Genomic DNA, 17,916 nt, shown 5'->3' on the forward strand with positions numbered 1-17,916 from the left:
CCAGCTTCACTGGGATGCTCCGTGATCTGGGCTAAGGCCTTTTGTTTTGCAATATCGGCATCTTTTCTCCAAGTTAAAAATGGCCCAGAGGGCCTGAAATTTCAGAACTTGACATAAGTTTTGATCACTTTTTATTGAAAACTGCACTGAACGCTAAATGTCCACCTTTACAATAAACAAATACAAGAACGGGTAACACACTAAAACAAAACATACTGCTTGCTGATAGCCATTCTTGGTTTTCTGTTTGGGACAGTTTTCAAGATTTCTTTTTGTCACAGAAACAGGAATGTACCTATACAAAGGCTCAAAACAGGCCATCTTTTTAAAACAAAAAGGCGATGATTCACAAAAGACTATGAATATAACATGTAACTAGTTGATACAAATCTAATAGGATTTGTTAAAATCAGTCACACCTAATAACACATTTGAAGTGTTCTTGTATAAAATATCACGTGAAGAAAAGAAGACTTTTATCAATGTCTAAAAAAGTGGGTTTTGTTCATAGACAATCTGACAAATTACCATAAAAAGTGTTTCCTGAGACATAAGGAAATGCAACATTATTCTTCTTGAGCTCTTTCAGCTCAAGACTTTCCACTCAATAAAATAGCTGAGGATCTGAAACTGAGAAAATATATTTGAGTACAAACAGCTTGTGAAATTTAATACTTTTTTCTTTTTCTTTTTTTTTTTTTTTTCTTTTTTCTTTTTTGCATCATTAAGAGGGTTTTACTGAGCTTAAAGCCAACCGCTCAGGGTGTGTGTATAGAGTTCAGATGAGGGAGAACTAGGTTTCACTGTACACAGGAAACTTGACTATCTTCAGGTATCTTATGTTTTGTAGTGTCTTAACACAGGAAAACAATTTTCTCCTCATCTTTGTGATAGTTTATCCTCCTAGGCAAAGAGGTAACCAGCCACATGTGGACAGAAGAGGCTGTAGTCCCATGATTAGGTTTCCTCTCTGCAATTTCATATTCTGATGGTTGGATCATTTGATGCAACATTCTAAAGCAGATGTTCAGGACCTGCTATTCCCAGGGGATTGAGAAAGGAAAAAGACCTATTTATTCTTGTGATTGGTGCACAGATGAAAAAAACTTAACACACAATAACAGAAGTTGGTTGTTAATGTTATCACATCCAAGCTTGCCAGCACTCGCACGCAGACATGGTGACTTCCGGCTGGTTCTCCCCGTCTCGCCTTTGGATCTCCTCGTTTAACACTGCAGCGTCAGCGATGCGTCAGTCCAGAATCCACATGGTGAATTCCGCATCCCATTCCTTTTCTCGTAGTTCCTGTTTATTGTTTACTGTTCCTTGGTCCCAAGTTTATGTAAATGATTATTCACGTTAAATTATCTGCTATTGCTCATTGGGGTGCTCTCTATTGTCCCCGTGTTTTGTGGGCTGGTTAGGAGAGGGAGCTTGGGAAGGATGTGCCACCGTCGGAAGATTATGAGTAACCGGAATGCCTCCTGGTATAATCCCTTCCATAGCTGCAGGGATTCCTCCGGGCGTTACACTGACTATGCCAGGTGGGTATCTGAGGGGAAAAAAAAGATTTTATGTTTTAAGGCAAGTTACAAAAAAAAGTGGGAGAACATAAGAGTATCTCCATTTTTGTCTGAATTCTAAAGACCTAGGGAAATAGGCTAGCCAAAGTGTACTTGAAGGTCATCACTTGGAAATGGTGATCGTTCCATTTCTTTAGAAAACTTTACAGAGCAGGGATTGTTTAAATTTATAATTTCCCCTGTTCCCCTGATTTGAGGTCTGCCCTTCAACCCACAAAGCCTGTGCAAATATATGCACATATGAATCTGTAACCCAGGCAACCCTCCCGTGCTCACTGCCAAAATTCCACATTTGGAGGATACCTTTATTTATGAAATTGTAGATTTTTTTTTTTCAGATGTGACATGACATCTTAAATTCAAAATGGAGAAATTTAATGTTAATACATTATGGAAATACAATTAACTGTTTTGTGCAGTATTCATTTAACTTTTAGAATTTAAATTTGTTTAAATTTGAAATTTAGGGGATGAAATTTACTGCTTTATCACTAATAAACTGAAGCAGTTCAAGGCAGTACATTTATGGGAAAAGGTGGGAAGTTTGTGTGTATGTACACAGAAATGTATTAAGAGCAACAATAAGAAAGAAAGAAGGGCACTCGCTGGGTTTAGACCTTAGGTGTGCTGGAAATACAGAATACCACAGGAATTCCGGGCCCGGTGTATCTTGTAGGAGGGCAGATGATCTGCCCCATCCTAGCACACTGGCTTCCACGAGAAAGCGTCACCCAGGGAAGTGGATGATGTGCCCTTTGCTGCCAAATACGTGAGACGGCTCGGCGTCAAGAACATGGGCAGTACAGTATTCTGTTAGCCTCAGGCCCCTTGACAGACACCTTCTTAATGTTCTGAATAAGGTAATTCAGATTTGATTTCCTCTCTCCTCTCTGAGAAGAAGTAAGAATTTAAAAGACCAAAGGCTGGACGGGTGTTTAAAATGCTTTAATTAAATCACGCCAGACTCTGGTGTGGGAATCAGAAGGCAGTCACTTTTTTAGAATCACAAAGTACGTTCTGTCCTTGACAAGTGGGATAAACAACCTTTTGGAAATTCTTCAATGGCTGGGTCAACTTCAGAGTATGGGAGAGAGGTAGCTTACAAATGGGGAAGTCGGTTCTTTTATTAACATAAATCAGAAATGATCACATGACAAGGAAGGTCAACTGAATCCGAAGAGAACTAAGAAATCGTGTCTCATGGAAGGGGACCAGAGAGGGGGGTCACGGGCCCAGCCACTTCAAATACGCTCTAGATTCTGCTTTCTATTTGTCTGAACAAATGATGTATTTACTTGTAAAATGAAGATCTTCCCAAAGCTTCCTTCCCACTCTGATGCACTGACTCTATGGCCCTGGAAGGCCGCACAGTTGAGAATCGGGGAATTTTCAGATCCGAGCTGCTTCCCGGGGAATGGCAGGGGAGGGATGGGAACCTCCGGCGGGAACATTGATAACTCTGGGGAACACATGGGGCCTTGCTATTTCTTTCCTTAGTTCAGTGTCGGGGAGGTCGACACACAAGGTGACTGAGAGGGTGAAGAAGGGAAACGAGCACGGTTCCTTGCAGATCTACACGTGGTATGCGAGGAAATGGGGGTAAGACCTCTAAAAAATGCCCTGCATCCCCCCAATCTTCCTCTTGCCTAACCAGTCACTGGTTATTGTGATTTCATCCACCGTTACAATTCATTTTCACCTAAAACGTTTGGGGTTGAGGTCCGATCCTTAAGTTCATTAATGTAGTAAACTCCTAGCGTGGAAAGCCCACGGCGCCCAAGGTCTAACCAGTGCCATGTTGTTGCCTCTCTGATCCACCAGTTAACACGCGACAATCCACCGCCCGTCAACGGGGCTCGGTGATCGGAAGTGGGGAGAGCTCTCTCCTTGTATCTGTCATTGGCTTTTTAAATGAACGAGTTTTGTGGCCTTTTTAACAGTTTAATTTCTCTACCTTGTTCCAGGAGGCATCTGGAGGATGGATTTTCACAAACTCTCTCTTGCTTTGGGGAAGCAGACTAGAAAGGGATACCCCAAAACACTGTTCTTGACTCGGGAGGAAACGTAGTTTTTACGTTCTGGATTACAGAAAATGCCGGTGGCTCAAGGACTCGGGCCACATATTCAGGCTGAAGAAGACCGGGGGACGGTGAAAGTGAGCTTCAGATACCAGAAAGGGGGATCACGTGAAGAGGGGGCGCCCCAGAAGCACAGGGGCGGGGGGCTTCCAACAGGCGGTTCCTCTAGGGAATGGAACGCCCTGGAAGTCTGCTCCGAGAGGCTCCGGGAGCCGGGCTTAGTGCAGGGAGAACTCCCCTTCTCACCTGTAGGTGGCGCCGTTGAGCTCCGGATGAATTGCCTGTTGGTCTATCACAGACCATGGGGCCGAGGTCACAAAGAACTCCTTATTGACGCAGTTTCTGAGGCTGTCGGGGATGCGACCTGTAAGGAGAGGGCCGGCCCCGGCCCCTTTGGTCAGCGGTCACTTGGCCACCGAAGGCCGAACCCGGTCCCCTTGGAGCCCCTCCCGTTAAAAAAGGGAAAGCTCCCAGATCCCAGGTCCTGGGAATCGCTTGGCTCCAAGCTTCCCTCTCGTGCTGGGGGGGGAGGGGGGTTGGGGGAGGACTGGGGGGACAAGGTAAGCGAGGGGAGTCAGGGAGCTGGGTTACACCTTTTGGGGGTGGGGAGAGACTGGGGGTCTGGGGCCTCGTCCAATCTCACTCCACCCTGAAACAGCATCCCCCGTCTGAGGGTCCCGTGCCTTGTCGAGGTTGGGGGGGGGGGGGGGCAGCCAGAGGGAAGAGGCCCTGGGTCGGGCGATACCTGTGATTGCCCGGCGAATTTCGGTGGCAGCGGCCTCCCTCATCTCCAGAGACGCCTGCTCGCTGTACCAGGCCGTGTGCGGCGTGCAGATGAGATTTGGTGCGTCTTTCAGCGGGCCCTGAGCAAAACTAGGGAGACAGGGCAGGTGTCAACGGTCACGGCCCCTCCGTTTTTCACTGCATTGGAGGTAGGGAGTGCAGTCCCCCCGGGTCCTGGGAGAGGCAGCATTGGGGCAGAGAAAGGGTGGGCTCGGCACTCAGCATCACCTGGCCTGGAGGCTGCAGGACCTGGGGACCCTCCTCAGGCCCTCCTGGCTGCAAGACCCTGGGCACTCTGAATCAACAGTGGCCACAAAACAAGCCTTGGGAAGGCCAGCGAGGGCACAGGGTTTGCTCTGTAAGGCTCCAGTTCCTGCCTTTTTCCCTTAACACGAGGAGCTGTAAGAAACCTTCCTGGGTCCCTCCAGCCGCCAGGGGCCAGGCCCTGACCCCCATGTTCTCACGCCTCCTACCCACAGACCCAGGGATTTCCCCAGGGCTCGGCCCCGCTGCTTAGCCCCTCCTCCGCTCCCCGGGGACTTACCTAAAAGGTTCCGATTCGTGCACATCCAGCGCAGCCCCTCGTATCCTTCCCTCTTTGAGGGCCTGGGCCAAAGCCTTCTCGTCCACCAGCCCCCCGCGGGCCGCGTTCACTAGGAAGGCGCCTTGTCTCATCTGGAGGAGGGGGAAGGAGGAGGGTCTGAAAGGCCCGAGCCCGGGGGGGACGAACCCAGAGTGGGAAAAACAGGGGGCCTGAACCCCCAAGCCTAGAGAGGGCACGCAGGGGCCCAAGCCCGGGGTTGGGGGACGAGCAGGGACTGCACAGGCATAAGCCCTGAGGGGCTGCATAAGCCCTGAGGGGCCGGCCCCTCACCTGCTTGATGGTGAAGTCATTGATGAGGTGGTGGTTGTGCTCGTTGAGGTTGCAGTGCAGGGACACGCAGTCGCTCTGGTAGAGCAGGTCCTGCAGGGTGTAGATCCGCTGCACGCCCAGCGAGCGCTCGATGCCGTCCTGCAAGTAGGGGTCGTAGAATATGACACTGAAGCCAAAGGCCTTGGCGCGGACGGCGACGGCCTGCCCGGTGCGACCTGCGGAAACACAAAGGGCGTGCAGCGTTCCTCCCCTGGCCGGCCGGCGGACACGGGCCGGCCCCCCAGAACCGGGAGGCTCTGGCAGTACACCCCCCCCCCCGGGGGGCACTCACACGTACACACCAGGAGTGCACACGCACAGCCCCATCTCCCTGGGGGATCCTGAGCCCACCAAGGCCCCGGGGCCGGGTCCCTGTCCTGAAGGGCCTCCCAAGCAGACACGGATTAAACCCTGGCAGGGGCGGCTGGCGGGGCTTGGGGTCGCTGCCCGGCTGCCCAGCTGCCCAGGGCCGCGCTCTGAATCTGCCTCCTTTGAGAAGGGGAAGGCGCCCTCGATGGCCACCCAATGGCCACCAGCCGTGGGGCCGTCTCTGCTCGCCCTCCACCCTTCAGCTCAGAGTGCAGTTGGCGCCAAGCTGGGGAGGACGACTCGGGCTCAATGCCTCCACTTTGCAGATGGAGAAACTGAGGCCTGACAGGAGCGGCCCTGAGAGCCCGGGTGAGCAGGAGCGGGGAGGACCCGGCCCTTGTCTCCTCCCGGGGCCTCAGTCCCCCGTTTGTGAAGTGGAGGGTGGGAGGGGTGTCCCGGCCGCACGTACCGAAGCCGATGAGGCCGAGCGTCTCCCCGCGGATGCGTGCCGCCCCCGAGGCCACCTCGCGGATCTGCTCCACGCTCTGCACCCGCGTGCCCTCCCGCAGCGCCTGGTACAGCCACGTGTTCCGCCGGTAGAGGTTGAGGATGTGGCAGATGGTGGAGTCGGCCGTCTCCTCCACAGCCGCCGAGGGGATGTTACAGACGGCGATTCCTGGGGAGGGAGAGGCCAGAGGTGAGACCGGGACGGCCGGGGACCCCTCTGGGACACACCAGGTCCCCGCTGGGACCTGCTGGAACATCCCCCCCACTGTGCCCTCCCTCCCCCCCAGCACACCGAGCTCCCCGGCCGCCTTGATGTCCACGTTGTCGTAGCCGCTGCCGATGCGCACGATGACGCGCAGCGCCTTGAACTTCTCCAGGTCCTCGCGGGTGAGGGTGATGGTGTGGTACATCATGGCTCCCACGGCTTCGTTCAGCACCTGGCCCGAGGAGAGCCGGGGTCAGGGGGCCCAAGCCAGGGGGACCCGAGTCCAGATCCGAGTCCCCGGCCCTTTCCCGGCCAAGGGACCCCGGGCACAGCCTCAGTTTCCCCGTCTGTCAGAGGGGCTGATGCGGGGCCGAGGACTCCCGGGGCTGTCTGGGCACTGAGGGCCCGGCAGACGCCCCGGGCTGGTGTGGATGTGACTAAGGCCGAGCCATCAATAAACCTTGGGGAAGCACCTACTGTGCGTCCGTCCCTGGGAGCACTCCCTGCCCGGCCTGGCCCTGAAGGGCCTCCGGGGACTCCTCCCTCAGGCCAGCTCCGGCCCCCCCCCCCCGGGGGAGGCCCTTCCTGCCAGCCTTGTGCCCATCAGGCAGGGTGGGCCTCGGCTGAGCTGTGCAAGAGCACCAATTGTGCCCCCGCCGTGTACAAGGCAGTGGGCTGCGCCCTGGGGACCCTCAGACAGAGCCAGACTCTCCTACTTGTGTGACAAGCTCCTTCCTGCCGCCTGCCTCAGTTTCCTCTTCTGTAAATGAGCCCGAGCAGGGTCTGCCAAGGAGAGCCGGACACGGACAGTGGGGGGCTTCCCCAGGGGGCGGGGGCGGAGCTGCCCTCTGTGCCTTGGCCAGGCCCGGGGCCGGGGAGCGCCCGTCCCTTCACTCAACAGCAGCCCCTGCAGCCGGGCTTGGGGGTCACTGGGAAAGGGACCAGGACTCCCGGGCACAGGTTGGGCCCCTCACTCGGGGGCAGAGGGGCAGCTTGCAACCTTCTGTCCAGACAAATACGAGCAAGGCTGAGCGACCACAAGTCTGCCTGATCTCTGACTCAGGGAGCCCCTCGCCCTCCAGTCTGGGCCAGCTCAGCGCTCATCAGCTGGCCCCGTTCTTACAGCCCCCTGAGCCTGAGGGTCAGAGTGCAGAGTGGAGGGGGGCGGGGCGTGCGGCCGGGGGGCGCTCACCTTCTCGTGGATCTCTTGCGTGGATTGTGCGTCACAGAAGGCCACGGTGGCCAGGTCCTTCAGGATGGGCATCTCCACGGTGCAGTCCCGCCCGTCCAGCAGCGCCACCAGGGGCCGGGGGTGTAAGGGGCCGTTCATGATTTGGGGGCGGATGCCTGGGGGGGGGCACAAGAGCGTCAGGGTGGACTGCGGCTTGGGGGGGGGACCCCAGAGGACGAGGGCCTGGGGGGTCGGGCGAGGATGCAGGGGGCTGAGGTTCTGCCCCCCCCCCCAAGACCTTCCGCCTCTGCTTCTCCGAGGACCCCAAGCCCCACACAAATCTCATCGCCACCAGAGACGGAGGCTCAGAAACGGAAATCCCCCCTCGGCTGCCCCCAAGTCAGAGGCGGCACTGGAACCCAAGATCCGGTGCGCTGAGACGCAGACCCTTCTCCACCCTGTTCCCCACACCTAGGAGACGGGGGGGGGCTCCGGTCTCAGGGACCCCTCAGCCCCTCTCCCGGGATGCAGTGCCTGGAGGGGGCTGGGCTTTCAGAAAGGGACCCCCAGCCTGAGTCCCAGAAAATGTGGGGGGAGGGCAGGGATGCTCTGCCTCGGTTTCCCCAAGTGTAAAACGTGTTAGACCTCTGAGACTCTGTGGCCCCTGGAGGGTCAAGGTCCTGGGCTCTGGAGTCGAGAAAGATCCCAGTCCCAGGGGCCCGTGTGGCACCGGGCAGGCACCGGCCCGGCCCTGAGACTCAGTTTCTCCTTTTGTCAGACAGGGTTGTGCCAAATGCTGCTGAGAGGCCCCCTCTGACTCCGAATTAGAACCTCTACCCGGCTTAAAGTCCCTTCCAGAAGGGGAAACTGAGGCTGGGTCCGCCATAGACAGGGTGCCGCTAACCCAATTCCAAAGAGGGACCCAGAACCCGCCCACATCCCCAGCACCTCCATGAAGGGGAGCTACAACTTCCCACTGCCACCACAGGCGCCCGTGGTGGCTTAAGAGGGACGGTCCTGTTGGCACAAGGGGCCCTGGAGCCCCTCCTCCCTCCGAACAGGTGCCACGAGGCACCATCTCTGACTGAGCCAGAGCCCTCAGCGATGGGAGAGGGGCCGGGAGGCCAGTGGGGCCGGGCAGCCGAGAGCCCAGAACCCAGGGCCGGCCCGTTTCCTGAGCGAGCGGGCGGGCAGTGGGGCCCGGGGGAGGAGGGGCCGCCCACTCTTGCTTCCCCCACAGAGCCGCCTGTGCCCCCCCCCCCCAGTTCTGTCAGATCCCAATGACGCCGAGATGGCGCAAGAAGCTTCCGCGGGGGCCTGGGTGCAGCCGCTGGTCGGCCCGACCCCGGGGGGGGAGGGGGGGCAAAGGTAAGAGTGACCCTTGGGCACCTCGGCCCGGCGCGAGACCAGAGCCAGCGCCTGCAGGTGGACACAAGGCTTCTGTCCCGAGCCCCAGAAGAATAGCCGGGGGTCCCCCCGCCCCGGACTTGGCTGGACCCTTCTCAATCGGCTCAGCCACGGGAGCTCCACAAGGCTCTCCCCCCTGCTGACAGGAGTCACGGTGCCCTCCCTGGCCCAACTGGGCCGGCTGCTGGGCAGTGACGGCCCAGCAGGGTCTAGGAGGCGGCGACAGTTTTGGGTGTGGAGCCTGGTCTCGCCTGATCCCCTTGGGACACTTGGGGGCTGCCCCTGCCCTCGGAGACTCCGTCAGGGAGAAGCAATCCGTACAGGGGAGGGGGCCCCACCCCCACCCCACCCCTTGTTTCCCAGTGCATGGAAGGCTGGGATCCCAGGCCCCGCTCCCCTGCAGCTCCTGGTCTGTGGGCTGAGTGCGGGGTCTGACTCAGGGGGGCCGACGGCCACCACTGGGCATAGACGGGGGGGAGGGGGCGTGCTCAGAGAGCAGGATGAGCTGCCACCATCTGCTGGGGCTTGGGGGCCTGGAGGCCATCTGGGGCTCTCTCCCCCACTGGCCTGTTGGCTGCTGGTGTCAATCATGGTTCCTTCCAGCGAGGGGGGCTCTGACTCCCGGGCATCCCCCCAGCGGCCGGGGCGAGCCCCCTGACCCGGGCCGAGGCTGACGGGGAAGCCCTCGCTGAGACTGGCCGTGCCCGGGGGGCAGAAGGTGCCCGGGCACTTGGGGGGGAGCCGAGACCCACGGTCTGCTAGGGAGGACGTGATTGCTGAATCAAACTAAGGCGGGGGGGGGGGGTGACTGTGGGCGCCCTACAACCTGAGCAGTAATTGGCAGCTAGGCTGGGCGCCGGGGTCCAGACCCTGAGACCCTGCTGGGTGTGGGGCCCGCCCGGGCACGGGTGAGCGATGCCCCAAGGCGGTGCCCGGGAACCCAGCTCGGATGGCGGGGAGGTGGTCAGAGCCCCCCCAGGTCTAAAGCAGACTATCAGGGGCAAAGGTGGTTCTGAGGGGACTCCCTGGGGGAGTCTTGGAAATCCACGGCCCCCTCTCCTCCCAAAGACACAGAGGGTCAGCCTGGCCCATCTACACCAGCACTTGCAGCCCCCCTCTCCCGCCACACCCACAACAAAGCACTTAAAATGAAAACAGACCCCAACGCCAAAGGGAGGAGTCGGGGTGTCTCCATCAGCGCCTTCTGACCCCACGGTTTTAAGTGGGCAAGCCATTATCCAAGGGATTAATAGTGAAAATCTGTGCCCAGCGGGCACAGCCCTAATGACACCACTCCTGGGCACAAATACCAAAAGAGATCGATCTGTGTGCACCAAAAGTATCCTCAGCGGCTCTCCTCAGGGCAAAACAACTGGAAATCGGGGGCTGCCCAGCAGCGGGGAATGGCTCGAGAGACGGCTCTGTGCCTGGGACAGGATGCTGTCGTTGTCTGGGAAATGACGAGCAGGATGCTCTCTGGGGAGAACAGCAGCCTGGAAAGTCTTCCCCAAACTCAAAGGGAAAAGGACGGGACGGGGGGGACGACAACTCTGCCGTCGTCAGCAGCGTGATCGTCCCTGGTGGCTCTGAAGGATGAAAAATCCGGTCGGAAGCATTCTGTCTCTATCTCTGTCTCTTTTAACTCAATTTCTCTTGAGGGCCGTTTTTTTTTTTTTTGGGGGGGGGGGGTCTCAGTTTTCTTTCACACCTCGGAAATGTTTTCTATAACTTCACTGCGATTTCTTAATTGGGGGAGGGGATGAGGGAGAGAACCTAGAACTCAAAAATCTTAAAAACAAAGGGAAAGAAAACATGTTTGCTGTGTTTAACTGGAGAAAAATATTCAATAAATCAAAGACAAAGAGTAAAGAAAAAAAAATTAATGGGCATTTGCCCCATGTGCCGACCCCAGGGCCAGAGAAGGGCTCGAGGTCCCCACTTGGAACCCCTGGCGGACTGCAGCCCCCACCCCGCCCTTCCCTAGGATGCCCTGGAATCAATCAGGAACAAAGGCAAATAACCGAGGTCCCTGGCCATGGTCCTTCACGTCCACACTGGCTGCTGCTCCCCGGTGCTGGACTGGGGAAGCACCGAGCTCCCAGGTTTTTATTTAAGGGGAAAAAGAACAGAGATGTTTCTTAAAAATTCAAATAGGATTCCTTGCCAAGCAGAGCGCTGCGTCCTTGCCCGAGACCGAATGACCTTTAGGGTCCCTCCCCGCTGCAGTTATCCTGCACAAGGTGCAGAGTCCCTCGGGCTGTTGGCGCGGCTGGCCCGGATTTCAGGGCGCTCGGCGCCGCCCCCCTGGGGGACACAAAGACAGGAGCCGGTCTCTACAAACTAGGAGAGGGTGGAGAGGGAGAGCCGGGCTGTGGCCAAGGCCTTCCTGGGGGGAATGGGGCACTGGCCCTGGGCCTTCCGTCTGTGGACAGAGGGATGGATTTATTCTCCGATGAGCCTCCTTTTCTAACCGAACGAAATTCCTTGAAACCGCTGGGGGGCCGGGGGCAGGGCAGAAGGTCCCCGTCCCTCGGGCCCTGACGGCCGGCGCCGTGGGGGGGAGGCAGCGGCAAATTAAAAAAAAATTAAGGCAATTTTGCAGGTCCTACTTTAGCTAAACCTTTCAATGACTTCAATGAGGAGATAATCTTTCTGTGATTATGACCAAACCTTCCCGTCGCCTAGCAACGCGTAATTAAGGAATATGTTTTCAGATCCGCTTTGCAAGCTGCCCATTATCAGATGAGATGCTACAGCAACAAATGTGGTGCTCATGCAAATGAGGCGGCTGCAGAGAAAGTGGCTCTGCTGCGTGGGGGGGGGGCAAGGACCCCCGAGGAATCGCAGAGACTCTGCTCCCACCCGGTGGAACGGGCAGAGCCGAAGGGAGAGCCCCCGGCGGGAACCGAGCCCCCAGAGAGAAAGAGCCCCAGTGGCATCTCTGGGACAAAAGGCACCCCCCCCCAAAAAAAAAACCCCAAACCAAACCCGGCCCTCATTTTGCTTTTTAAGTATGACCACAAGGTAACCCGGCGCCCCCCCCGCAGTGGGGACAAAATCCACAGATTCACCTTCAGAGCACAGGGAGCCCCCTCCCCTTTTCCCCTTGGGGTGGGAGGGTTGGATTTACATTTACGCCTCTGGAATTTCCCAACAGCCTCTAAGAGGTCCTTGCTTTGAGGAGAAAGGAGGCACCGAGAGGGCTCCGGGAGGGACGGGATACTCGGGGAGAGCGGGCTCAGCCTCTGCTTCCATTTGTAATTTGTTGTCAGTGGTTCCTCCTGGAGCTGGAGGGCGGGCCCGGGGGGGTCGGGGGCTCCGGGGCAAGGACAAGCTGTCCTTCAGACCGCAAACGGGCGGCGGCCAGTGTCCCCGCGGGGACAGTTTGTGACCAAAAATGCCCGGTTCCACTCCAGCCTGTTTCTGCCTGACCAGACATCAAACCTATACTGATCCCCCCCCCCCTTTTTTTTTCCTTAATTTCCCGGCTGGGCAGTAAGAGAGAATCGCTGATTTAAGGACAATCCCACCTCATTCATGGCTTCCCCCCCCCCCTCCCCCAGCCAGGAAAAAAGCATTTCTTCTGCAGGCCTGGGAATGGAGCGAGGAGGCAGCGGCGGCGAGCACTAAAGGGCCTGTGCGGAGAGTTGCCCGGTGGGAACTGGGTCGCCGGCGCTGGGGGCTCAGCCCGACTCCCAGCGAGCAGGAGCACCGGCTCTGGACAAGCTCCCTGGCCCCCCCCCCCATCCCCTGGCCCCCCCCCCCCATCCCGTGCCCTCCCCCGCCCGCCTGCCTCCGTCACGGGGACCCGGCTCGCGACCCCCCGTTCAGCACCGGAAGCCGAGGCAATTACTTTGCTCAGATGAGATCATGGTGGAGACGATGATGGGGGCCCCGGTGCGCCGGGCCACCTTCTGATAGGGAGAGTGCGGCGTGTGGAGGCTCTGGCTGGCCGCGGGCGGCAGGGCGGCATCTGCGGGGGTGCCCGGCTTCCTCAGGAGCTGGGGGCTGCCGCGGGGGCTGGGCAGGGGGGCGGCGGCGGGGGCGCGGTCCCGTTTCATCAGCTCCATGGGCACCGTGTAGGCGGTAGAGTAGGCGGTCTTGGGGCTGGGGTGGAGGCTGTTCTGGACCGAGGTGGTCATGGCCAGCCCGGCCTGGGGGGAGCAGGGGGGCGCCAGGTGGGCATTCAGAGGGCATGGCACAGGCGAGGGATACCCGGGGCTGGGCTGGGCCGCGCCGGCGGCCGAATAGGTGGTGGTCTCCAGGAGGTGCTGGGACGGCGCGCTGGCGGGTCTGCGGCTCGCCTCGGCCCGGGGCGAGGCCGCCTGCAGTGGGAAGGCGGACGGGGGCCGGGCGGGGCCGGCACCCGCATAGTCGCCGGCCAGGAGGTCGCCCCGGTGGCTGAAGCTGTTGGAGCGGAGCCTGGGGCGTGAGGGGGGGCCCTTGCGGTCCGGCCGGTGCAGCTGCAGCTCGGCCCGGCAGTGACCGGCCAGCCGGGAGAGGAGGCGCGCCTGGCCCAGGTTGGGGGCCACGGCCCGGATGTCGTTCTCCTCCATCACGGCCAGCACGCTGGGGCAGTCGAAGCCCTGCTGCAGCAAGGCACCCACGGTGCCCTCTGACACGCCCTCCATCCGCAGCAGGGCCACGAACTCGGGGTCCACGGCCCTCTTGCCGTCCGAGGTCGGGGCCTGGGAGGGGGCCGCGAGGGGCTCGTAGGGCTCGTAGTCCCCCTTGGCCGTGAGGGCTTCGCCGTAGCCCCGGCTCACGGGGCCCACCTCGGCCACCGCGGGGTCCACCACCAGGCACGTGGGCGCGGTCTGCCTGGCGACGGGCGGGGGCTCTGGGGGCCGGGCACCCACGTCATTTAGGAGGTGCCGGCTGGGATAAAGGGGCGCCTCTGCCCCATACCTCAGAGGGGGAGGCTCTGGCCCGTACCTGCCGGGGCCCGGCTCCCGGCCACGCACCCTGGGGCCCTCGGAGATCATCTTCCTCTCGGGCTCTCGGTAAAGGCGAGCGGCTTCCGAGCGGGCCGGAGTGTGGTCCCACGCCAGGCGGCTTGCGGGCATCCCGTAACTCGGTGCCGGCCTGCCGACCATCTGGTCCCTGAAGTAGGGCGGCTCTCTGGGGGCCCTGCCCACCGCCGAGGGGGGGTCGCCGTAGAACTCCTGGGGGCTCCGCCCGGACAGCGCGAGCTGCCTGTTGTCGTAGTAGACAAACTCGGGGGCTGAGTTCTTCCTCAGGGGGCCGGCCCCGAAGGCCACTTCCTGGTACAGGAAGGGGTCCGGTCTCTCAGGCCCGCCCTGCATCGCGATCTCGGGCCCCTCGTACCACCCTGGCTCGCCGCCGGCGCTCAGAGAGCTCCTTCTGCTGGGCGACGGCCTGGCGTAGTCCGGGGCGCCGTCGTACCAGCCGGCAGCATCCCAGCTCTGGGAGCGACCGAGGCCGACGGGCCTGTGGGGTACCGGCATCGGAGAAAGCCGCGTCCGCGGGCGGGCCGGACGCCTCCGCTCACATCCCTCGGCGGGCGGGCCGCGGACCCCTCGGCGACGGCAGCAGCGGCCCGCCGGCGGTTTTGCGTTTCAGAGTCTCTTCTGAATTATTAATTCTCTGAAACTCGAGCAGACCGAGCCGGGGAGAGGGCTCCGGCCCCACTCAGCAGCTGCAATGAAAGGTTTCTTCTGTCTCGGGCGGCCCCCCGAGGGCGGTGGGCCCGCTTAATCCGGCCCCTTATCCCCTCCCGCGGCCCGGCCGGCCGGCCGATGGCTCCCAGGCCGCGGGCACCAGTGCCTGGGGATTAAGAGCTAAAGAAAGCCTCCAAAGCTTTGTGCCATGTGACAGGGCACAGAATGAGGCCGCCCGGGGACGGCTCCCACCCAGGCAGACCTCGCAGCGCTGCGAGCGGCCCCTCCCCCTTGGGGGCTTTCAGGCCGGTCTGTCCCACTTTCAAGGAGAGGGGAGATAAAAAGACCGGCTTCTAAGTCAGACCCCCCTAATCCCCCCTGATAAGTTAATCCACCAGCCAGGAGCAACGCTAATGAGATGTGAGCAGGAGGACGGGCTGAGTGGGAAGCCCGGCAGGCCCAGGGCACCCCCAGCCAAAGGAGGGGCGGGGAGCTCACTGACTCCGGAAACCCCCACCCCCCTTATTTAAAAACATGGAACAAAACTCAGCCCGAATGTCTTTTCCTTCTTGTCCTAAGAAACAGCTTCTAGGGAGGAAAATGGTGGCAGGGCCAGCCTTCTCAGAGGCCCCTGGGAAAGGGCCCGGCAGAGGCAGGAAGGCCGGCCCCCTTTCCTGTCCCCCGCTTCCCTTCCCATGTCTTGGGCAAAGAAAGAACGCTTCCTGACTCGAGGATCCTGCGGCTGCCCGGGAGGGCCAAGGATGGTGGGGAGCTCCTGGCTCCCCCAGATAAAGACGTCCTGCCGGCGGGCGGGTAAGGGCCGGGCCGACCCCTGCGCCCTTCCCCGGGGTCAGGACTCTAAGGAACAATGCCTGAACGAGCCCTGGACGCTGGGAAGCATAAATCCTTCAAGGCAGCGGCCGTCCGCGGGTTCTCCTTTTGTCCCAAGGAAACGGCCCCCCCTGCAGTTTCGGGGAGGGGGGGCAGCCGGCATCCTCACGGGACCCCTCCCGAGCCAGGGGTCCCAGACCGGCTCCGGCCACAAAGTAACTGCACGCTTCCGCCGCGGAACAGTCGAGGGCTTTCTCCGAGGCAGGGGAGGTCCTCCTCCGAGGGAGGGGGCAGGGGCCGGCGCAGTCCTCCGGGGCCTCAGGCCGAGCCACACCACGGGGCGGGAGGCACCGGTTCTACCTCGAAACGTTCCAGGATGGAAAGCATTGTCCCGAGTCCGGCGGAAGCCGAGAGCGAGTCACGAAGCCACGAATCTGCTAAAGCTCATTAGTGTGGACACCTGCCCGTGGCCGCTCGCTCTGACCCAAATGCTCACCCAGTCACGTGCTCGCCCCCCAAGGCCTCTCATTGGTCCGGGCTCCCAAAGCCCTTCCAATGCGCGCCTAAAAAAATTCCAATCATCCTTCCTCGGATACAGCCCGAGCCAGAGCAGGGGATTTGTGCAGAGAAGTCACCTTAAATCATCCCGGCTGGCGGGGCTGGGGGAACCTCCCGAGACGGGGGAGCCTCAAGCCGGAACACAGCGAGCCGCTCCCTCCATCCGTCTGCTGCCTCTTCCTCTCTCCCTCCTCCCTTTCTCTGTCTCTCTGTCTCTCCCCCCTCCATTTCTCTGCCTCAGCCTCTCTCCCTCCCTCCCGTTCTGTCTGTCTCTATTTCTGTTTCTCCCTCCCTCCCTCCCTTTCTCTGTTTCTCTCTGTCTCTTTCTCTCTCCCTCCCTCCCTTTCTGTCTCTGACTGCTCTGCTTTCCTCTCCTTCTGGGTAGGATTGATACAGGGGGAGGGAGGATGAGGAGGGTGCATGCGTCTACACTGGAAAAGATGGATCCCCAAAGGACTCGGGGTTCAGCCAATCGCCTGCTGAGCGACCCCGAGCGAATCAGGCCACGTCAGTGAATTTTAGCTTCCCAAGCTCCCGTAGCCCCCGTTTCCCGCCCACAGAAAGGGTCGATGTGAGGACGCACTGACGCAGAGCACCCCAAACCCTGAGAAATGCCAGCTCTTTGCATCAGCTCTGCTAGCCACAGCGAGAGCACCTACTACGTGCTAAGGGGCGGGCAATGAGCATATGGCCCGGTGCACAGTAGGTGCTTAACAAATGCTCAAAGGAATGCCCGAGCCCCCACCCCCAGGCTGATGCTGTCATAGGGCAGATAACCTCTCCTTTCTGAGCCTTAGTTTCTCCAACCCTAAAATAGGGATGATAATAACAGCCCCTATCGCCAAAGGAGTTGGGATCCGATGAGATGTAAAGATACATGTAAATGGGATTGTTAATAAGTAGCATCATTATCTACGTTGTATAACACACATGATCGTTACGTACAGAGCACATCCGGGATACTGTGACTTCTGGGTCGGGATCTCTGACTTCTGCCGGACGTTGGGGTTAAACTTTCTCTTGGTTGAGCGCCCAGCGGCCCGCTCTCGGACGCCGCTGCCCCCGCGCCGGGAGGACGACCTTCTGGGCCGGTTTAAGCCGAACTCTGACTAATCCAAAAGCGACAACGCACGGCCCCCGGCGCCTGAAACCTAACCAACAGTCACTCGCTTTTTGTCTCGCCCTCCCCAACACCTAGCAAACGCTGCAGTTGGCACACAGGTGGCACTTAAGCAATGTTTGCTGGCTACCTGATTACCCACTTCGGCTCCTTGAGGGGCCGGGGATGTTATGCTGGCAGGACATGGCAAAGACCTTGTACTCAGCTGGTGACAAAGGAGAAAGCTGTTCTCCTGTTGGCAGGAGGATGCACAGAGTTCACCCTTGTCTGGTGGGCACCGAGTGGCGGGCATGTGGGCGGGCGGAGGGGGCTGCTTCTGCCAGGAAAGGCAGGGCAGTGACCCCCCCGCGCTATGCAGACGGCCCTTTGTCGTGCTCCGGGTCCAGGAATCTGCCAACTATGTAACGGAGCTGGTTTTGTTTTCCCGAACCTCCCGCCGGCCCCGGGGAAAGCCCGGTCTTACTTGCACCAGGAAGAGGGGAAATCTTGGAATGGTGAAAAAAGGGGAGACGGCGAGCATGGGTGGGGGGAGGGCGAGAGGGGGGGCTGCTTTAGCCGCTGCCTCCTCCAAACTGGCCGAGGGCAAAGGGAAAATTAGCAGAACTACACAGGAATCATTCTCGCTCGTCAAAGGCCCGGAGCTCACAGGCGGGACTGGGATACGCAGGCTGAGCCCCCGGCCCTGAATCCGGCCTTCGGTTCCGGCCCCGAGGAGCTCCCTGGGCGCCCACGCGCAGCCAGACCCAGAGCCGGGGCCAACTCTTCCAGTCCTGGGAAAGGTTCGCTGGGAAGCCGGGAACATCGGGGCTGGGAGAAGCTCAAGACCAGAC

The 17,916-nt window shown here is 59.6% G+C and overlaps 1 protein-coding gene across 1 annotated transcript; it reads right to left on the reverse strand.

Annotated features, from left to right (window-relative positions):
• Positions 1-114: 114 nt before the first annotated feature.
• CTBP2 (C-terminal binding protein 2) lies at positions 115-16,162 on the reverse strand. Its single transcript, XM_031957002.1, has 9 exons — positions 12,810-16,162; positions 7,571-7,725; positions 6,466-6,610; positions 6,136-6,342; positions 5,319-5,533; positions 4,989-5,119; positions 4,407-4,534; positions 3,908-4,025; positions 115-1,552 (listed from the first exon to the last, which is right to left on the reverse strand). The coding sequence occupies exons 1-9, from the start codon at positions 14,422-14,424 to the stop codon at positions 1,372-1,374; spliced, it is 2,895 nt and encodes a 964-aa protein (XP_031812862.1). The 5' UTR covers positions 14,425-16,162; the 3' UTR covers positions 115-1,371.
• Positions 16,163-17,916: the final 1,754 nt, after the last annotated feature.

Source organism: Sarcophilus harrisii, chromosome 2 (genome assembly GCF_902635505.1).
Source record: "Sarcophilus harrisii chromosome 2, mSarHar1.11, whole genome shotgun sequence".
In the NCBI taxonomy this organism is placed as follows: domain Eukaryota; kingdom Metazoa; phylum Chordata; class Mammalia; order Dasyuromorphia; family Dasyuridae; genus Sarcophilus; species Sarcophilus harrisii.

Coding starts and splice junctions, on each gene's coding strand:
- CTBP2 (XM_031957002.1), bottom strand. CDS start 14,424: ATGCCGGTACCCCACAGGCCCGTCGGCCTCGGTCGCTCCCAGAGCTGG. Junction 6,343..6,465: donor CAAGGCGGCCGGGGAGCTCG/GTGTGCTGGGGG, acceptor CTCCCTCCCCAG/GAATCGCCGTCTGTAACATC. Junction 4,026..4,406: donor AATTCGCCGGGCAATCACAG/GTATCGCCCGAC, acceptor CTCTCCTTACAG/GTCGCATCCCCGACAGCCTC.